Source organism: Myripristis murdjan, chromosome 12 (genome assembly GCF_902150065.1).
Source record: "Myripristis murdjan chromosome 12, fMyrMur1.1, whole genome shotgun sequence".
In the NCBI taxonomy this organism is placed as follows: domain Eukaryota; kingdom Metazoa; phylum Chordata; class Actinopteri; order Holocentriformes; family Holocentridae; genus Myripristis; species Myripristis murdjan.
The window spans coordinates 8,792,049-8,812,885 of NC_043991.1; the positions used below are offsets into that span (position 1 = coordinate 8,792,049).

The 20,837-nt window shown below is 39.7% G+C and overlaps 1 protein-coding gene across 1 annotated transcript in view; it reads left to right on the top strand.

Annotated features, from left to right (window-relative positions):
* Positions 1-1,520: 1,520 nt before the first annotated feature.
* Positions 1,521-20,837, top strand: part of LOC115369239 (collagen alpha-1(I) chain-like) — a 36,603-nt gene continuing 17,286 nt past the window's right edge. The window contains exons 1-17 of the mRNA XM_030065806.1: positions 1,521-1,634; positions 6,099-6,206; positions 7,152-7,205; positions 7,774-7,827; positions 8,395-8,439; positions 9,083-9,136; positions 10,213-10,257; positions 10,348-10,401; positions 12,896-12,940; positions 13,062-13,115; positions 13,521-13,565; positions 14,503-14,556; positions 15,541-15,594; positions 15,779-15,886; positions 17,091-17,144; positions 18,080-18,183; positions 18,715-18,760. Coding sequence (XP_029921666.1) covers positions 1,521-1,634; positions 6,099-6,206; positions 7,152-7,205; positions 7,774-7,827; positions 8,395-8,439; positions 9,083-9,136; positions 10,213-10,257; positions 10,348-10,401; positions 12,896-12,940; positions 13,062-13,115; positions 13,521-13,565; positions 14,503-14,556; positions 15,541-15,594; positions 15,779-15,886; positions 17,091-17,144; positions 18,080-18,183; positions 18,715-18,760 — 1,092 coding nt within the window. The remainder of the gene's footprint in view (positions 1,635-6,098; positions 6,207-7,151; positions 7,206-7,773; positions 7,828-8,394; positions 8,440-9,082; positions 9,137-10,212; positions 10,258-10,347; positions 10,402-12,895; positions 12,941-13,061; positions 13,116-13,520; positions 13,566-14,502; positions 14,557-15,540; positions 15,595-15,778; positions 15,887-17,090; positions 17,145-18,079; positions 18,184-18,714; positions 18,761-20,837) is intronic.

A 20,837-nucleotide genomic window follows, 5' to 3' on the forward strand; every position in this document is an offset into this window, starting at 1 on the left:
AAGGCATACCTGGTTGAGGAGGTGGGTCATCCCAGGGACTGCAGGGCAGACAGAACCAGACCCAGACTGCACATCTGGGCCTGTCTGGGCCAGTCTCTGCAGTCTTGCTGCCATAAAAATCCATGGGATCACTCAGCACAATTAATGTGATTGAACCCGGCTGTAAGGAACATGAAGGAAGATCTCCTGCTGGCTAGGAATAAAGGCAAGCCGCATGGAGGCCTACAGTCATTACCCCTGCTTCTACATCATGTCCTTCCTCCTCATGTACAGCAGCTCAGACCTTAAAGTTTAGGCTCACTTTCTCACAGTCCAGTGGAAGACAGTACTCAAACAAGCTTGTCCAGGGTCTGGGGTAGCTTTGTTTACAGGCTCACCTAACATGAGGGTGGCCATGTTAACTTTACATGCAGACAAGAAAATGAGAACTACCAGTATTGCAGTTATGTGGTTTTTCTGAGATAATGGTGATTTATTTTGTGGACAGAGTTCTCCAGATGCCCTTAATAGCGAAGATGTAGGGATATTTATTGACACAGTATTCCAGATGGGTTTTGCTTGTAAAAAGAAGCCGTCCACTGCAGGTGCAACACAGTTACACCGCCAAGGTCATGCAGGTTAAATGAGCAGCTATATCCCAGGAGTCTTTTGGCACTGAAAGTTTGTTTTACTAGGGCCACGGTGTTGGGAGGCAAACCTTAAAATCAATGGCTTTCACGTTTTCACAAGTAAAGGGGCGCAATCAAAAAGCCAACAAAACAAGGAGGGTTTACAGGGATCAGCCTCTCTGCTTGTCCATCTCAGGATGCTGGATTTTGCCTGCAGGAGGTTGTAGAGATCAGGTGTCAAAAATCTCAAGCTGTGGAATGATAGATTTTCTAGTATTGGTCTGAAAGATCTCAACCTTGTATTAGTGAAAGTCTGGATTATACTGTCAAAATTTTAATTAAGAAACAGTAGGTTTGCACTTTTGTAAAATGTTTTAAATGTTTCTTGTTGTTTTTTTCACCAGGTAGTTGATGATGACCATTTTGTTGTTTAGTGAATGCATTATTATTATTATTTTTTTTTTTTTTTTTGTCTTGAGTTGTTTTATTCACTCACTGGGGGTATTTTGCTATTTTTTTCCAGGGCTGCCAAGGTGAGCCTGGCCTAACTGGATTTAAAGGAGATAAGGTAAGATAAGTGTTTTATATAGCTTTAGATCACTCTTGTTTATGACAGTATAGCATATGGTTATTTCAATGCCCCTTTACTGTGTCCTGCAGAGCTGTGATGCTGAAATAGGATGAAAGAATATACTTTGTTTAGGGCTCAGTTCCATTCACTTCGGTCCACCTTCCTTACATCCATCCTCTAAGTCTGTGTGTCTGGTATTTATGCTGTGGCCCCATGATGAATTAAATCATTTATGCTGCATTTTATAAACTGAAAAGCAAGGCCATACTGTGATGCTAAGCCTTTAAGCAGAATTGCTTTGCATAAATGTAACACTTGCTTTCCATCTCTCATAGGGTAAGATGGGCCCAGCAGGGAGGGCAGGAAAAAAGGGGGAACCAGGACCTCCTGGACCTCCAGGTTTACCAACCCTCTACCTGTGGAAGAACACTGCTGAGGAATGGGCTGCCTTCCAGGTAGGATGGGCACCCTGATGCACTTCAGTATTAGTCTTCTTTGCCCTCTCTCTATACTGATCCTATCTCTGATCATATTTATTTTCTCCATGAAACAAGTCACTCATCAAAGTGTCAAAGTATTTGTAAGACCACCGTCTTTGAGTTCAAACATTTATATTGGACTCCTAGTCACTGCATGTTTTGGCAGAGGCACCCAACTACTTGTCGAGATTCAGTGTTATTCTTTCTAGACTGATAATCTGACCCAAACCCCTCCCAGCTATGACCCACATCTGAATTTAGCTGTCTTGTATAACTCAGCAGATAACTAAATTAATTATTGGCCTTGACTCCCATTGGGGCCACTTACAATTTACTCAACATGTGTTGAATACCGTTATATCACTATAATAAGACACTTAAGGTAAAATGTGGACCAAATAGCTTGCGTAATGGACCTCATACCAGCAAGTGCAGGATCTACCTTTTTTTTACCAATACAATATTTTACTGTTTTGCAAATATACCACAGCATGTTGTCCAAGCAACACTATTTGCATTTAGATGTTGGTCTTTGCATCTAATTAATGCACAAAGGTGTGTTTTCCTATTTCTTATTGGGGTTTCTTACTCTTTGGAATTACCTTGACTTATCCCTCTCTGAGAGCATTGCGCAATGCTTCTCTGGACCTTTAAAAAAAATACATTTCTTACACACAAGAATCCACCCACCTCTTTTAAAAATCATGCCAACCAGTGGTAGTCCTAATCTAGACAAGATGTCTTTTCCTTCCTTATCTCTCGTTGAGCCATCAGCCCTCACCTAACAGACATAACACACATCAAACATTACCCACATACATTTATTAGAGTATGTCCCAGGTGCCCCCAGACTGTCTGTGTCAAGTCTGACCCTGCAGTTTAGGGTGCATGTAAGGCGGCTCTCTGTCCTCGTCTGTTTAATCTCCTCATGATGACCACAGCTGTATGTTGTGTAATTCACCCACACTACATCAGCATGATGGAACACTACATTGCCATTATTGGATAAAGATGCTGCAGAAATAAAAGTCAGTCGGTCTCATTGGGTTGCGATGGGCTATTTGTTAACTCTGCGCGCTTTGAACTCCATGTGGCCGGCTCACAGAGAGCACTCCATCCGTTTTGCATGAGGGTCGGTGACAATGCATAAAAAATATCTGAGATGAGAGAAGATGAAGGTTCTCATTACAGAAGATGAGTTTATAAATGTGGGTTATTCACATTCTGCAAAAATTAGATCCACAAAAAACATATTCCTTAATCTAATCCGTCAGATGGGTTAATTTACTGTTATGACTTCATTTAATGGAATATCCTGTATGTTTCTGCTTTTCCTGTAGCAAACCAGTTTCTACCAGTTGCTCCGTGCAGGCTGGCCTGTAAGTATGCAGTGACTCTCTTTTCTATGATGAAGACAAGCCTGTGTTTATTGGGATTGGGATTTTAATTCATTCCCGTCAACCTGATGCTGGTATCATCTTTGTGAGCTTGCAGAGTGAAGAAGGCCCTGCTGGACCACCCGGAGAGACGGGGAACCTAGGCCTGCCGGTGAGAGATGAGCTCCATTCATTTAAACACAAAAAACTGGAAATGTTTTTGGAAGGATTTGCTTATATTATTCAATTCCAAAATAGTGAGTTTTTTTTTTTTTTTTCTCCTGGTCTTCCTACGTAGGGGCCACCTGGTGAACCTGGAGAGCGAGGGCAACCAGGGATGCCAGGGGAGATGGTAATTACACAGAGCCTCATTTTCCGATCCATATGTTACACATTTTTAGATAAAGTCAATATAAATAGGAAATTGCCTCTAACCATTTCCATCTGCCACATATACACAGGTACAGGGATGGTCATAATATCTGTTGTTCGGATTGAACTGGTGACGGTACGCTTACTGAGCAAATGCACTGCTCTAAGGCCTTGCTCAGATTGCCAACCCAAATCTGTTTTTTGCCATATCCAGATTGTATTCAGATTGATTTTAGAAAGTCTGGACAGACAAAAAAATGTGCAAATCTGATCCAAACCACATTTGGAGGTGGTTCAAAATGCGATTCCAGCATGTCACCAACATATATAGTTACTGATGCTGTCGTTGTTTCTACCACAAACCATGCAGAAAGTTGGTGATGTGTGGACACACCAAATATGATCGGATCAACAGTGCAGACAGTCTGTCTTAAAGCTCTGATTTGATAAACAAATCTGATTTGCCTGCAGTCTGAACAAGGCTGGTGGAGTAATATAGCTGGTGGAGGAGTGTGGTTAAAGGGAGTGGATATTTGCAAATCCTCTGTGCATGCAACTCCCTATGACGTAACCATTCTCATATTGAGAAAATGACCAATAAAAGTATTTTTATTGCAAACTTAAGAGGTTCCATATTTTTAGGGAATTTGATTATACTGAGGCAAAGTTGATCTAATTTGACCATTTTATGCACCACATTCTTTCGATGAGATATCCATGTTTGACTTTTCATGTGGGATCACACCTTCGGTTTAATTTGTTTGGTTTCACGGCTTGTAAAGCTAGAGGTACTGGCGTTTAGACCGTATAACATCCATCTCAACCACAAACCACAAAAATCCATGAACATAAGACCTGGATCCCTGAACACTGTAAGCCTGTGCCGTGTGTTGTCTAAGTACGTCTGTGGGCTTCGGCTGAACTGTGTAATGAATTGCTGTGGCGCTGAGGACCGAGCAGAGACAGCTCCACATCAAAGACTGCCGCGGCTGTAAACACATCCTCTTCATCGCCCATAAAATAGCCTGTGGTGTCTGCTCTGTGTAGTGCTCACAGGGCACAGAGAATGTTACCATTGTATACGGTTGTATGTGATTGTATGTGTGTGTGTGTGTGTGTGTGTGTGTGTGGCTGAGTGCCACAGTGTGCATCAAGGAAATCAATCATTGCTTCTGCTTGAATGAGTTAAATGGATGTGTTCATGTATTGTGGCTAGTCTGTTGTGTGTTGACCATGTCTTGTCTTTGGTTAGGGTTAGGGTTAGGGTTAGGGTTAACACTTCAGCAACGTTTTAGAGGAGGTGATCTATTTTATTTTATTTTATTTTATTTATTTGTTAAAATGTATGTATTTGTTAAAATTTATTTTATTTATTTATTCCTTCCTTCCTTCCTCCCTTCTTTCCTCCCTTCCTTCCTTCCTTCCTCCCTTCCTTCCTTTCAAAAATATTTATTTATTTTATTTGATAGGGACAGAGCACATTAATAAACACTGGCATCATGTAGGTGATTTCACTGATGAGTATTTGATTTGATTTGATTTGATTTTGCTTTATTGTATTGTATAGTATTGCTTTATATTTATTTATTTTATTTGATAGGGACAGTGCTCATTAATGAACATCAATATCATGTAGGTGATTTCATTTCAGCAACACTGAGGAACATTCTATTTTATTTTATTGTATTTTACTGTATTTCATTTATTTATTTATTTTAGAGACAAAGCATATTGATGGGCATCAGCATCATGTAGGTGATGTCACCTCAGCAACACTGATGATGTGTGTTGGTGGATCCGTGTGTGTGTGTGTGTTAATGCGATGGATGTGTGATCTCCTGCATGCCTGTGCAGTCCGCTCTGCACTGTTCTCCACTCCACTGAACTCATGAATCACGCCAAATCCTGCGTGTATAACGCTGTATCCATGCAGGCCACGGCCAACGCAGATGGTTTAGCCGTTCACTCTGAATCTGTGCAAGTTCTGCACCTGTTCTCAGGCAGACTTATTGTATACAACAACCTTCTGGACAGTGTGTTTCTATGCAGCTGAAGGCTTGTCTGCTTGATGAATTGCTCCACTCAGTGGTGGGTAGGGTCAGTGTCTCAACAATACAACTTCATAATGTATCATTTAAAGCATAATGGCACACTCAGTTTAAGTTGTGCTCCTCCTACCCCACTTATTTGAAAACTGTAATGCACCGAGCAGAGAGTGGAAAGTGTGTGGGAGGAGGCAGGAGGAGACTAATGTTATCAAATTAGTCTAATGATAAAGCGCCAATTAAAATGCAGCACTAGGAATCATCAATGATGTTTGCATAGGATTTTTAACCTCACAAATACTGTTCATTAAACCTCAAGAGTACTGTTTATCTAGCATTTAAAATGATCGGCATTGCAACACATGGACGTACATGTGGAGGTAACACCTACATATCAGTTAACACTTCAAAAATATTATTGTGTTTCTGATCCCTTTAAATTTGTCACTGTCACTCTCACTGTAAGTGTAAAATATTTAATGTCACTTGCAGTATTTGTATCTTTTTATTTTGACTTTAAGACTCATGGGATAATATAGTTAACTCTTGCCTAACAGGTAAACAAATGAGCAGTCTGATGCACAGTCTGATAAACAAATGATTAATCCAAATCACCAGTGGACGTCCCTCGATGTGTTGTGCTGCAGGGTGAAAGGGGTCCCAAGGGCATTCCCGGCCGAGCTGGAGTCCCGGGGAGAGATGGGGAAAACGGACAGGACGGTCAGCCGGGGCCGCCTGGTGTTCCTGGACCAAAGGTGGGGTCAAAGGTCACCAGCCAGTGACATTGGATTGATGCAGATAATGTTCTGTTTTAATTCCTCTCACTAAGTATAAAGGGCTCTAGTTTCGCAGACCAGGCGAGGCGGGGGCGTAGCGCAGATGCGCTTCGCCAACTGGGTGTGGCCAGGCGGATTTTCCAAGTTTGGCACGCCGGTCTCGGTGGCGCAAGTACTCCGCCGTCCCTCCTACCGGCGGAGGGGAGGAGAGAAGGCATGGAGTGGGTTTGACACAGCCGATTCACATTTAACCAATCAAATGAGCCCCTGTCCTTGCCTTTAAAATGCGCTGCGTGAAGGCGTAATGAAAGTTTACACAGCTGTTATGGAGGTCTATTGCCGCGGGCGGAGCGGAGCTCAGGAGACAGGCGCGGAGCGGAGACCGGCGAGCAGTGCGGACACGTCACCAAAACCTCACAGGCAGGCTTCCGGAATGTCAGACACATGAACAATGCAATAAATACCGAAAAAAACACTATTCAATGCTACGATCACAATCAGCACATACATATATCTCCATATCAACTGTCCCGTCACAGCTGATGTCAGATCAAAGGAGATTGGCACCGTTTATGCTGATTGTGAGGTTTTGGTGATGTGCGCCAGCCAGCCAAACTTCCACTGCGCCAGCCCCACTCCGCCTTGCGCTGAAAATAGACGTGGTTTCAGATGGCGAGCTTTTGGCGCACCTCGGCGAAGCCTTTTGGCACGAAACTGTCACTGCGCCAAGCCGAATCTGTCGGCACCTCCCCCCGCTGCGCCGCCACTCCCATCTCGGCGAATCTCGGGTTTCGCCTCACTGCGCCACCCCGCGCTGCGCCGGGAAACTAGAGCCCAAAGTATTCATGTGCTGTGGCAGGTGATGTGTTTTGCTCTCTGTTTGTGGAAATTCAGCATTTTTTTTCACATTTTGATTTACATCAGGGTCCTTTAGGATACAGAGCTGAACCGGGGTCCAAAGGGGAGAAAGGTGATGAGGTGAGTCATCAGCTGCTTTTGTAGAGAGAACTCATCCACCTCGCTTGAAGTATAGCATTATTTTTTTGCAATATTATGCAGTGAAGAGATGCAGTAAAGGAAACATGGAAACAGTATATGGATTGAGGGCAGTAGCCTGTTAAGGGTTACTTACCTGTTATGTCTGAACTATTTCCATTACCACCCCTTTACACTTATCCAGCGAGGACATTTATAACCTATATTTCATCCAAAGCATCTGACGTTATGTGTATAGAAACATTTTTAGCAGATGTGGGAATCAAGTGTTTGTGCTTAAGCTTTCAAGAGGTAGCTGCACACTCATAACTCTGATGCAAAATGATTTATTATTTAGATAATGTCCACACGTTGGTACCTAAATAATAAATTATTATGCTGCAATGATCACTTCCCTTTTACTGGTCTACAGCTCTACCCTCTCGTTCTCTTATCCGCTGAACTATATAGGACAAAGTTGGTAAAACTCCATACATTTTGAAAGGTGCCAAGATGCAAGATGAAAATCGTATTAACACTTTGCATAGTGATTTATCCTGTATTTACCCAGGGTCTCATGGGAAGCAAGGGTCCAAGAGGAGACAGTGGTGAACCTGGAGAGAAGGTATTATTGAGAACAATGTCATTATGAATATATATATATATATTTTTATATATTTAAATATTTCAATTTGAATGAGATTTTTTGACTTGGAATCACATTCAGTTAAAGAAAGCACAAAATATTTGAGTGTTCAGGTGATAAAAGCCCTAATGATAGAGACATTGCACAACATTGATGATCGGGCCCCTAGTCTTTGGAACGCACTTCCTGTAGAGATTAAGATGGCATAATCTGAGAAATCTTTGACCATCTTAAAGATTGCTTTCTTATTGACAGTTTCCATAAGGTTTTTGTATTCATCCATGGTAATACATGTGTCGGGATTCCTTCTTATGTAAGAGAAGAGACTTCAGTGCTTTCCTAGCTCTGCAAGATTATCAGGGTTTATACACATATACTGCCCCTTAGTGGCCAGAACACACGCAGTGCCAATCTATGGATTCTCCTGCCACAGAAAGGCTATTGTTTTTTATAATAAATCCCTGTTTGAATGTTTTTTTTGTACAATATATTTTAATGACCTCATGATGTTTTACTGACCTTCTATTGTGTTCCCCCTGTGTTCAGGGCTCAATTGGTTTGCCAGGTCGACCCGGTCCTATTGGTCTGCCGGTGAGTGCCTTTTGCTGATCCACTCCACCTTTTATATGTTTGTAGTTCCATGAACAAGGATTTCTGTTTTAATTGATCTTAAAGTTAGTAACAGTGTCTTACAGGCCAGAGGAATTTCTTTTATGTCTATGGTATGAAGCAACTAACTATGAAGCTGGTTGCATGTACAACCTGCTGGACATTATGCCATGCAGTCTATCTGAGTATTTGACCTCAGATAATACCAATAGCAACTGTATTTGTGTAACATATTTTATATGTGCATGTGCTGTAATATAAAAAAAAAAAAAAAAAAAAAAAAAAGATCAAAACAACATACTAACAATCAGCTTTAGTTAAATAACACCATGCACTGCTGGATCCATGTTAATCCCTAATCTAATCCATCTTTGAACTCTGAGTAACAAGTCTAAAGGCACTGAGGCGCCTCTTTCTCTTTGTTATTTTTTTTCTCATCTTTTCTTTGATTTCACTCGGCTTGGAATCAGAGACCTTTAAGAATTAGAACAGGCGCTTAAACCACAAGGCAGCTGATTTGATATAATAAGAAATATAGGAACCAGGAATCAGTATTGATATGCTTTTAAAAAAGCACATTGTTGTCAATGTTCCCAGTTTGACATGCACTAAATTTTTTCTGCAGGGGCCTCAGGGCATCCGTGGTGGCAGCGGGCCAGAGGGCCCCCCTGGATCTGATGTGAGTAACCTAGTTGCACCTGTAGTTCCTTTTGCTTTGTTCACAAGAAAAAAAACATCTCTTTTTCGCTTTTTCTACTTGGGTCATATTTCTTTATTTTGCATCTTGTATTATATGCCCTGTACTGTGGCTCCTGTAATGCTGAGGTCACCAAAATGATGGCAATCCGCCTTATAGATTTTAAGATAAATTGCCTTGGATTTAAATGTTGAATTTATGGACAGACAGGGTGACACCTGCCATCAGGGCTGAAATCAAGCACTCAGATTTGCCCCTCTCATTTTATCTCATGCTTCCTCCAAACTGTGGAAATTAATGGGTCATAAAGCCATAAATTGCATGATTCATCATATTTCCCCAAGGAGCTAATATAGAAACATCCCAGTGTTTTATTGCCAGTGGATATAGGGTAAAAAGTCGAATATTTAACTTACCATCTCCTCTATTTTCCTTTATGAAAGTACCATCCTACAACGTTTTTTTGAGGAATATATAGAAGATGTTTAAAGGAATATTCCAACATAGTGGGCAAAATACCTTTTTTACGAATGACACAAGACATTTGACACCACTTTAACCTCTGTGCGTCCAGTGGTTTGGTTCCTATCAGTAGCATTTTGTGTTAGCTTAGCATAAAAACTTGAAGTATATGGGAGTCGTTAGCCTAGCTCCATCAAAGTTAATTTTTACCAGTCTACTTATAGGCTTTTTTGATTCCAAGACATTTATTTCAAATACACATGATATATTGTGTAAATAACACAGCTTTGGAGTTGCTGTAAGGGTTATTTTTTCACTTTGACAGAGTTAGGCTAACAACTCAAATAGGCTTCCAAGAGTTTATGCTAAGCTAACATAAAATGCTATTGATAAAGAAACCAAACCACTGGACGTGCAGAGGTGAAAACAGTGTTGAATATCTTGTCTTAGTCTGAGTAAGAAAAAAAAAGAAAGAGTATTTTGCCCAGATTTTTGAACGTACAGTGCTTTGGAGCTCTAAATAGATGGCTCTGTTAACACAAGGTATTCAGAATTAAGTACAGGACACTTTATCATCCTTTCCTGACTTTCACCAGGGAGATGTCGGGCTGGACGGTCCCCCAGGTCTGCCAGGGCCAATGGTAAGTAGTGTGACTGGTAGGGAAGGCAAATATATATTTTTTAGCCTATTTAGCATTTCTAATATACGTCTCTGTATTTATATGCCGTAGGGCGCACCAGGTTTCACAGGACGAGTTGGCGCTCAAGGAGTTAACGGCTCACAGGTACAATTACACTGGGACAAATATTCATCCTCCATCTTTAAAATAATAGACTGGTTACTGTGTGACATCACAGCCAATTTGTGCATGCAGAAAAAAACAAACAAACAAACAAAAAAAAAACAGTGCTGTGCTGTGGTTTTCAACATCTCTGCTGTCAGATTATGCTTCTCTGAGTCAGTTTCACACATAACGCACTTGACTCAATGCGTCACCGTAGTCTCTTCTTTGATGATTTTATTTATTTGTTTATTTATTCATTCATGTCCCGCCATGGTACGTTATGTGGAACATAATGTCATCATGATGCTGTGTGTGTGTGTGTGTGTGTGTGTGTGTGTGTGTGTGTGTGTGTGTGTATGGTTAGGGTCTGTGTTTGTGTGTGGAAACAATACAGTCATACCTCATTCATATGTGGAAACAGGTGTGTTAACATATATGAATTCATTAAAAATGCCTTAATTGGTGGCCTCATTAGCATAGTTTAATGTTTAATATGTTATGTTGATAGTAATATATAAGGTATATATTAAGCGAGGGAAAATTTTTCGCTTTTTGCGTGCAGACATTGACATGTGAAAGGAGCCAGTGATACTACTGGACATTGTTGCTGCCTGAAAATAATGCAAGAAAAAGTTTCAAGACCTAAATATGACGTATCTTTGCAGAAGTGAAGGTGAACAATATCACCAAGACAATAAGCCCCAGCAGCATAATGGAATACGTTTGTATTATACAGCCATCAGAAAAATGATGACAAATCACATAAGCAAATGAAGTGCAGTCTCAGCAGCAATAAGCAGATGCTGAGCAAGCAGTTTTTCTGCCCCAGGGTTGTGTGTGTGCACCTCCTGCTGTTTACAAACAAAGACCAGGTCTCTGTCTGTCTGCCTGTCTATCTGTCTGTCTGTTTGTCTATCTAGCTCCCACTTTCTCTCTATCATTATTGTTATTATTAGTAGTAGTATTCCATTTATATAGCGCTTGATAATCATAATGCTTCACATTGAAACTCTTTTTTTTTTTTCCCAACTATCAGGATGTATCAATAAAAGTTAGTTTTTCAACATTCCTAGAACAACATCAGTTCTGGAAATGTGTGATTTTTTTAACTGCTTGAATAAAATGAGATTTTTAGATTAAGTATGTAGATTAATATCTCAGATAAAATACAACAGTTTTTTCCTTGTCTCATCGCCATGGTACATAATGGCATGTTGGCATTATGTCATCACGTAGGCATAATGTGTGTCTGTCTGAGTGCAGACACTTTCTTGCGCATAACTCAAGAACAATGCATAAAAATAAACAGGTTCCTCGTTCAGAGTACATGATCTGATTTGATTGTGCGAATGTCTTGCTGAGTGAATTTGCATACTAATGAAGGAAGACTGATTGTCTTGTCTACTATGCCTCGTCTTCCGTGTGCTATGTGAAGAAAAAATATAAATATTAGCTCATTTTTAATTGCCGTAAAACATTCACACATTCCCACATTCACTAAGATTGGAATCTGGGCCAAGAATCAGCCACAATGCAATTATGTCAAATACGGACACAGTCAGCCAATCTGGCAGCATGTTTCTAATAACATGCGGACTCGCCTCTGAACGGCGTCCATATTCAACATAATTACATCGTCGTCGTCCACATTCCAGCCTCAGTGAATGCAGCTTGCATTAGTGATCTCAGTCACATAGCTGGTTTTGTTTTTGATGATTATTACAGGCAGCTGAAGTGCCTCTTGTATTCTGGAAACTTACCGTCTTATGTCACCCATTTGCAGATGTTTTCGTGTGATCAGTGTGTTAGACAGACCCATGATAAACTCACCAGTCGAGTGTTTATTGGTCCTCGAGGGGAGATTTGGTTGCAGAGAGTGTAATAAATAAATAAATAAATAAATAAATAAAATGGGCCGCTAACACACTGGAAATAGTAAAAACAAATAGGGTCAATAAAAATTAAATTAAATTAAATTAAATTAAATTAAATTAAATTAAACACAATATGGGGTTTTAAAAACAAGAGGCATTGGGCCAGAATTTAACAAATACCTTGGCCTCTGAAAGTACAGTAAGATTACCAAAAGATGAGTAAGATTACAAAAAAGCAGTAAAATACAATAATAAATGGAATAAAAAAAATACAGAATAGTATAGAATAGAATAGAATAAAAGCATCTATATCAATCCATATCCATATCTATGTGTGTGTGTGTGTGTGTGTGTGTGTGTGTGTGTGTGTGTGTGTGTGTGTGTGTGTGTGCAAATTCAGCACATATTCTGGTGAGTTTTCTCTGTTCGTTCTGATTGTATAATGCAATTTAAAGGTGTGACACTTGGCACTAATTAATCCATGAGTCTTAAATGATGTTGTGATGTGTCCAAACTGGTTTGCAGGTCATAAATTACTATTATTATAAATATAAATTACTTATATTATAAGGAATTATATATTAAATGATTCTGTGTACATGTTTCCTTCTGTACTGCAGGGGGATTTGGGCCCTGCTGGTGTTGCTGGTCCCAGAGGCCCTCAGGTAGTAATACTCTTTGGGTATATGCATGCTGCAATCATAGAATTGGGAAAAAAAAAAAAAAAAAAAGAAAAAAGTAGAAAGCTGTATATGTGACTAAAAACTCTCCATTTCATTCAACCAGGGACCTCCAGGTTTAGAGGGAGAGATGGGGCCCCCAGGACTCCGAGGACCCCAAGTAAGTCGACTCTGCTGAGTGTGTGAACGTCGATGTGGATTTATCTTTGTGTGTACATGCAGATATCCAGATAGGAATATTAATATGGACATGCATTCATTATTTGTATAGTGCATTTACCCAATTTTTATGTTACACACATATACTACACAGTTAGGTGCCCTTGTGTGCTATTGGCACTAATGTAGACTGAACCAGCAGCCTCAATCTACAGTCAGAATAATCAATATGTTCTCACAGTTGACCTAGACAGCTTTGTTTAAACTTTTTTGTCAGTGAAGGGGTTATTTCAGTGGGGTACCCATCTCTGTTGGCTCTTGAAGTGAAATTATGATATATTTGTTTGCCGGCACCAGTTTTGCAATTCCAGTTAACCCCATCCGCTCTGTGGTGATGTCTTAACAGGGACACACCGGGATGACTGGAGGTCCTGGGCCTAAAGGAGATCCTGTAAGTTTGTTCCCATCAAGTTATTATTATTATTTTTTTTCATAATACTCTTTTATAACCTCTTTTATAACCAAGTTATAAAAGAGTATGGGGGATTAAATGGCTAAGACTGAACCTTGCACAAAGACATATTTCCTGCGATGACAGATAACTAACACTTCATGCATTTCTGCAATGATTAAAAGATGCTGGATTCCATGCATAATGACTTGGCAGAGATAAAACAGTTTTCCTACAATGCCTTAGCTTTTTACCTCAACATTTTTTATTTTTTGGGAGAATTTTCATAGAATAGCACAGATGAAAATACAGTATCTATGGCAGTGTGTAATGAAGTGATTCTGGTGGTGATCCAGCAGAGTAACGTTATGTGACTGTATCTCATGAATGCAACAACATCCAGTTGTGTGAAATAATTGCCTGGATGGAGGCTGTGGAGGCAGTCCTGCCTCTTTTCGATAAAAGCTTTTCTGCATCACTTTGAAGATACCGGAGGTGTTACTTCTCATTTTGGTTAAGGCAGGAAAAAAGGACATTGCGGAAGTCAAAGCCAGATGAAATAAAAATGTGTAATGTATAAAATGTGTAATAAAAATGTATAATCTACTCTGTGTCACTGAAATGAAATGCGATCCAGGGAAAGGCCTGTTTTTTTTTTTAATGCACAGATTGTTCCTCAGTGCAAGATCGAAAAACAAAGTGAATTTGCACAAAGCGTCTCACTTGAAAATAGTGGAAATTATCATGCCTGATTGGCCCAGATTGTCCATGTCATGAGTTACAAGGACAAGGTCAATGTGTGTGGTGAAGAGTCGACAGTGGCTGTAATTTTGTGTCAACAATTATATTATATATATAAAACTGACAATCATAACAGTAGAACTTCTCCTGTCGTTTATGTTGATGTTGTCTCTCGCTTTCCCTTCCTTCATATCAGGGGCCTGCGGGGCCCACGGGTGTCCGGGGGGACCCTGGCTTTGAGGGGCCAATGGTGAGTTTGACTGTAGTGTACTGTAGTCTCCAGAGAATTGTGTAACACACTCAGACACACATTTTGGATGTACAAATGATTGTTGTGGGCAGTTCTGAATTTTGGATTCTGTCACAGTCGATTTGAGGGCTTTGTGACTTTTGTTTGTTGTTTAAATGTTTCACCTGCATCTCCAGCATCCATTTCTGTGTGTGTTGGACAAGCAGGCTGCAGCCTCACACTGCCACCTACTGGCTGTGGTCGCTTGGTGCAGCAGGACATTGATCCTTAGAGCCATTCTGATAACTGAATGTCTCGTTTATTCCTCCCTTTATACTGGGCGTAGCTGTTCTAACTCATCACATCAGAGTGATCATAGTCTTTAATTCTCACACTGTATCACACTGTTCTTTTTTTATATAGCTTTTAGTCTTTTAGTCGAGGCTTTAAGTTGGTTTAACTTGTTTGTATGAATAAATAAAAAAAGACTTTCATGAATTAATGTAAGGGTAGACATCTTTAAAAAATCTTGAAAAGGTTACTAGGATATTCCACTTGTGTTAAGTTAAATACTACTACTACTATTACTACTACTACTAATAATAATAATAATAATAATGACGAATAATAAGCATTTTAGATTCATTATATTTAACTCACATAAGGATGACGATATGAGTCAGTTCACATAATAAAGAGTTAAGGAAGGAAATATTCTGTCCAAGAACAGCTTGAAGTCTAATACTGTTGTCAGCGATAGACAAGCTGCCGCTGGAGTTCACATGAAATCTATAGTCTCATGTGGCCTGTGCTTAATCCACACCACTTAAAAAAATACAGTGTCCTGTAACTTTTGTCCTCGGTTTCAGGGCTCTCCTGGGAAACAAGGACCAAAGGGTTTTCCTGGCATAATGGTGGGTAGTGAGGATGCACTGTATATTGGCCCAGCAGCTTTGTTGATTTGTTTGACCCCTCTCTGACCTGTGAGCTTTGTCCTCCCTGCAGGGGAACAGAGGACCAGATGGGGACAAAGGCGATCAGGGACCGAAAGGCGACAAAGTAGGAACCTGAAAACTGTTTAATACTGCTGAGCAAAGACAGTAATACTGAATAAAACGGATGCACATCTCATGTATTCCAGTACTTTAGTGATATCTGTTCAAAATGTGAGCCTCTGCTTTTGTGTTTTATGCTTACTCTCTCTTCATCTCTCTCTCTCTCTCTCTCACTTTCTCTCTCTCAGGGTTTCAAGGGGGCATCAGGTATTAGGGGCCCTCAGGGAGAGAGGGGCCCCAGCGGCTTCATGGGTTTCCAGGGGTCAAAGGGTCAGCCTGGCATCAAAGGCTTGGAGGTATAGTATTCTTCGTTCAGTCTATCTATCCATCTATCATTTATAATTTTAGCATGGCAGTATTGTTTTGTATGTTTTCTTTTTTCACCAAACTGCAAAAACATCCATCTTAACTACTAACATGTTCATGTATTGAATCTTAATATATATATTTTTTTCTAAATCAAGTGAAAAACAAAGTCAAAAATCAATTGTGCAACTCTATTTGTTAACGAGTTGCCTTGAAGCAAGTTAAAATATCTTCCTAAACAGCATCTTCCAGGTGAGCCTTTGCAAAGTTCTCACAACAGTCAGATTTACAGCGGCAACAGGCCAAAGAGTTTTGACCCATCACAAGATGAAATCATGTGTTTTAGATGGAGATTTTTTGCAGTTTCGTGTTGCATTTCATGATGTTTTAACCAGCAGAAGAAACATGACCGAGGAGGAGAAAAGGGAAATGAGCTCTGGTGACTTTATATTTCTTCATTCAGGGGGAAAATGGAGATACTGGCCTTCAGGGGAAACAAGGCAGACAGGGGTTAAAGGTCAGTGATGATTTATGTGACTGAACACCAAGAAATGTCAAATGACTGCGTGTGTTGATCCAGATGTCAATTATAACCGAGATAATATTGATGTAACGTCAAGGTCTCGATACCTCCGTGCATGTAAATTCACCCCATGCAGTTTGTCGGAGTTAAAATGAAATTGTATTGGATGGTGAGCCGATAAATACAGCATGCTCATAAATGACAAGCAGTGCGTCCTGCTTCACTGACAAACCGGTTATTTCCATCGCTGTATTTACCAGCATCATTCAAAGAGTCTTAAAGTAACGAGGCTCTTCATCTGCTGCTAAAAATGAAGGCATCGCTGTGAAATCTAAATATTAATAAGAGTCTCTGGTCATGGTTAGAGTCAACCTCCTGCTTCTATTTGTGGCCACTGAAATGAAATGAATGATGAAATGAATGAAATGATGAATAAAAGAGAGTATGTATTTTTCTTTTGCCACTCTTTCAAAAACAAAATAATGGGAAAAGGAGATTTTGTTGAATAGATATATTTTAGAATTGCAAACATCTGTCAGAGATATTCAGCTTCACGTATCCAGGCATGGCATGTCTCTCCAAAATATGTTTATAAGTACAGTATGTGGACGACTTGAGATTTGCTGAATGTGTGATGTCAGCAATAAACTAACATGTGAACATCCTTGAAGGGGAACAGGGGAGCAGATGGACGTAACGGCAAACCAGGACCCCGAGGCAACAAGGTAAAACCCACATGCGCCGTGTGCTTTACTTTTATAAGACTGCACTGACTTGTAATCAGAGTCACGTATTTTACAAAGCAATAAAAATGCCGCTTATTGTCGAGAACAATGGCGTCATACCGGCTGCACCAAAGTAGCCACAATCACAGTGTACCACGTTCAGCATTAACAAGGATACTGTGAGTTTTATAGGGTTGTCATAGATACATGTGTTTGGTTGATTTATTCATATTAAAGGAATATTTCAACATTTTGGGTGAAATGCTGGGTAAGTTTTTAAAACGTACTCAGACTGAGACGAGATGTTTGATGCCATTTTCATGTGTAGCATTTTGTGTTAGCTTAGCATAAAGACTTGAAGTCTATAGGAGTCATTAGCCTAGATCTGACAAAGTGAAAAAAAAAAAACCTTAAACCAGCTCCACACGTCTTGGAATTATTATTATTATTATTATTATTATTATTATTATTATTATTATTATTATTATTATTATTATTATTTTATTTATTTTTTTATTTTTTTAACGACAGATGTTTTAGCAGAAGTGAGACTCTATTTTCTTTTCTTTTTTTGTACTTCAAATACACATGATATATTGTGTAAATAAGACAGTTTCAGAGCTGCTGTAAGGTTCATTTTTTCCACTTTGACGGAGCCAGGCTAATGACTCCCATAGACTTCAAGTAAATGGCTTCTGGCACCTTGTCACAGGGTATTTTTCTTAAAACGCTGGAATATCCCTTTAAAATATACAGTACAGACAATACAGGACATTACAGAAAAAAATACGATTTCTTGCTGTTAGAGCTGGTGCAGCAATGTTTCAAAAAGAAAATGGTTTATGGTAATTATCAGCACAAATGGAGCCTATCCTTTGACTGTCAGTTTGCATGGCTGCAGTGGCCTTTGCTGTGTGAGTTCCTGTGTATTTCAGGAGATATTTGGTACTGATGCCTGTCTCTCCTTCCTGCTTCCCCTCTCTCTTTTCTGCAGGGTCGCATCGGACAAAGGGGGCACACTGGCCAGCCCGGCCCATCGGTAAAACCTGCAACACTGTCGAAAATGTCTTGTAAAAATTCAGTAATGAGAACTAAAATCTAAACTATCCACAGCCCTGTTCATTTGTAGCATCTGCACAGTGTCATCTATTGACTCATTTTTCCTCGTTAGACGGCATTCGTGACCCTGGTAGGCCTTGGACGTATCCACAGAGCTATTGCATGATAGACGTAGATGCTGACGTGGTGGTGCTTTAGCAGTGCTCACGGTCACTGGTGTTTATGTAGACGAGGCTGGGTTAACTGACCTGATGGAGCTGGAAAAAAATGTGAATGACCTTCTGTTAATCAATGTCATTCAAACAAAGGCACCGGTGAACAGGAAACGTAACACTAAATGGTAGCAGTCTACCTTATTTTTTGCATTCAGTGTGTTTTTCCAATCATTTTTGAAAATAATACATGAAAACAGAAGCCTTGTGCTGTATGGGACGAGCAGCCTGTGTGTGTGTCTGTGTGTGTGTTTGTGTATGGGTGTGTGTCTGGATGCTCATGTGCTGTTTCCTCACAGGGTTTGCCAGGGACACCTGGACCAGTGGGAGCAGAAGGAAAGCCTGGTACACAGGTTCCCATTCTATATCATATTTCAATACCATGACCACACGCACACATAAATGTTTATTTGTCATCATGTCCTTTCTTTTCTGACACACATTTATACCAGAGGAACAACATCAGCTGACAGAAGTGTCACTTATCCCTGCAAGGAAATGTTGGTCTCATCTGCAGTATTAAAATGTTGTTGTTGTTTTTTTCTTAAAACAAGTGACAAACTCTGCCACTGGGATTAGATAATGCCACTTGTTTCCAGTACAGTTTCACTTGATTTAGGCTTGTTTCTGGAAAGAAATATAAATATGTTGAAAAAATTCATACAGAGAATAAGGCAGGGCATTGTAAAAATATCAAATGACATTTAATGCAAGGAAATTCTTCAAAAAAGTTGGATAGCATTGCAAATTGGGGATTATCTCATCCCAACAGCAGATGTTGTCACTTGCATACTGAAAAAACAAGATTTTAACTCTGAATATGAGACTAAAAGACTGGTTATGATGGATATTTTTGGAAGTGTACAGTTCCAAACATATCTGCTTTTTGTTTCTGGAGCAGGTTGTCTTGCTAAAACCAGTAATGAGTGCAGGAGAAACGCCGCACTGTACATCATCACATTTTTATTGAAAGAAAAATATGAAACTGAGTAAAATATTAAATATCTGTGTGCACTGCATGAAACTATCCTTTCATCAGAATTGTGAAAATGGTTCAGACAGCAGATGGCAGTCTTCATACAGTGCATTTGTACAGAATACACATGAGCTATGCATGTACAGTGTAAAGCATGCAGAACGCAGAGTGTAGGCTTTATGCATATCTTTCTGTATCATCTTCAGCATCAGCTTATTTCATCCTGTCCTAAAAGAGAGCACAGCATCACTGAGACGTGATACTGTGTTAATCCACAAGGTCTGAGCTGTTTTAAGCCTAAAGGAAGAGGGATACAGCACTAAAAACGTCCAGCATAACAAATGATGTACTCTGTATCCAGTCTTCCAATCTGATTTTGGTTGAAATAAGCAAAGAAATTTCATCATGGGGAAAAGTTAATTTAAAATCGCTTTGATTGCAGTTTAACTTGTTTCAGGATGATGTCAGCTGATTTTCGGAGAGTTACCGAAACAAGTGAAAATGTGTGGAATTTAAAAAGTGGAGTATTGCGAATGGTATTGCAAAATGTTTTACATGTGCAGTGTGGATGTGGCTCTGTTGGACAGTAAACTCACTGAGATGTGGAAAAAAGTGCAGCTCATGTCAAATTCTGGGTTCTTTTAGGATCTTGTTTTATTTCTACATTTATTTTTGGACGTGAAAACAAACCCTTGCATGTCAGTTCAACTCAATCTTATAGGCTTTTCCCTTTTCTTTCTGTCCTTCTTTCTTTCTTTTTTGTTAGCTTTTTAAACCAGGCTTGCCCCACTCCCACTGAAATATAGGATCTCTTTTTCTAGGAGACTTGATGGGAAATCATCATTATTGCACACATAAAAAAACTGCAGACAAACGACTTGCAATGTCCAAAGTCACACAAAGTCAGAATACAGTCAATATCAAACAAAAAAAAAGACAAGGCAGTGGATGAAATCAAAATACACTCAAATTGTGAGAGAAAGAACTAAAATGTAGGGAAAAATGCAATATCACATTCAGTCAAATATCAAGCCAGTGGTGACAAACGTCTTTAAATCTTGACTAAACATAGACAGCTTATTGAGTCCACAAGATCTTTCATTAGCGTCCCAGAAATTCCTCTTGTGAATCCATCGGATGTAAGGAGAAAATAGGACAGCGGAGGGACGAGTACACGAGTGAAGGACTTCATTTAAAATGTAATTTAAGTCCAAATTACTGGGATACTTTTTAGAAAAGAGAGCATAATATGTGACCTTCACTGTGTGATTCTGAAAGGACTTTAGGACAGAATTCAAACTACGTTGTTGGAAAAAAATTCACCAACAAACGTTCACAAGTAAAAGCTGAATACCTTTTCTTTGTTGACTGAGGTTCAGTGTGAGCTGACAGATTGTGGAGTACAAATGTATTTGCTATGAAATGTTGTGAACATACATCGATTTT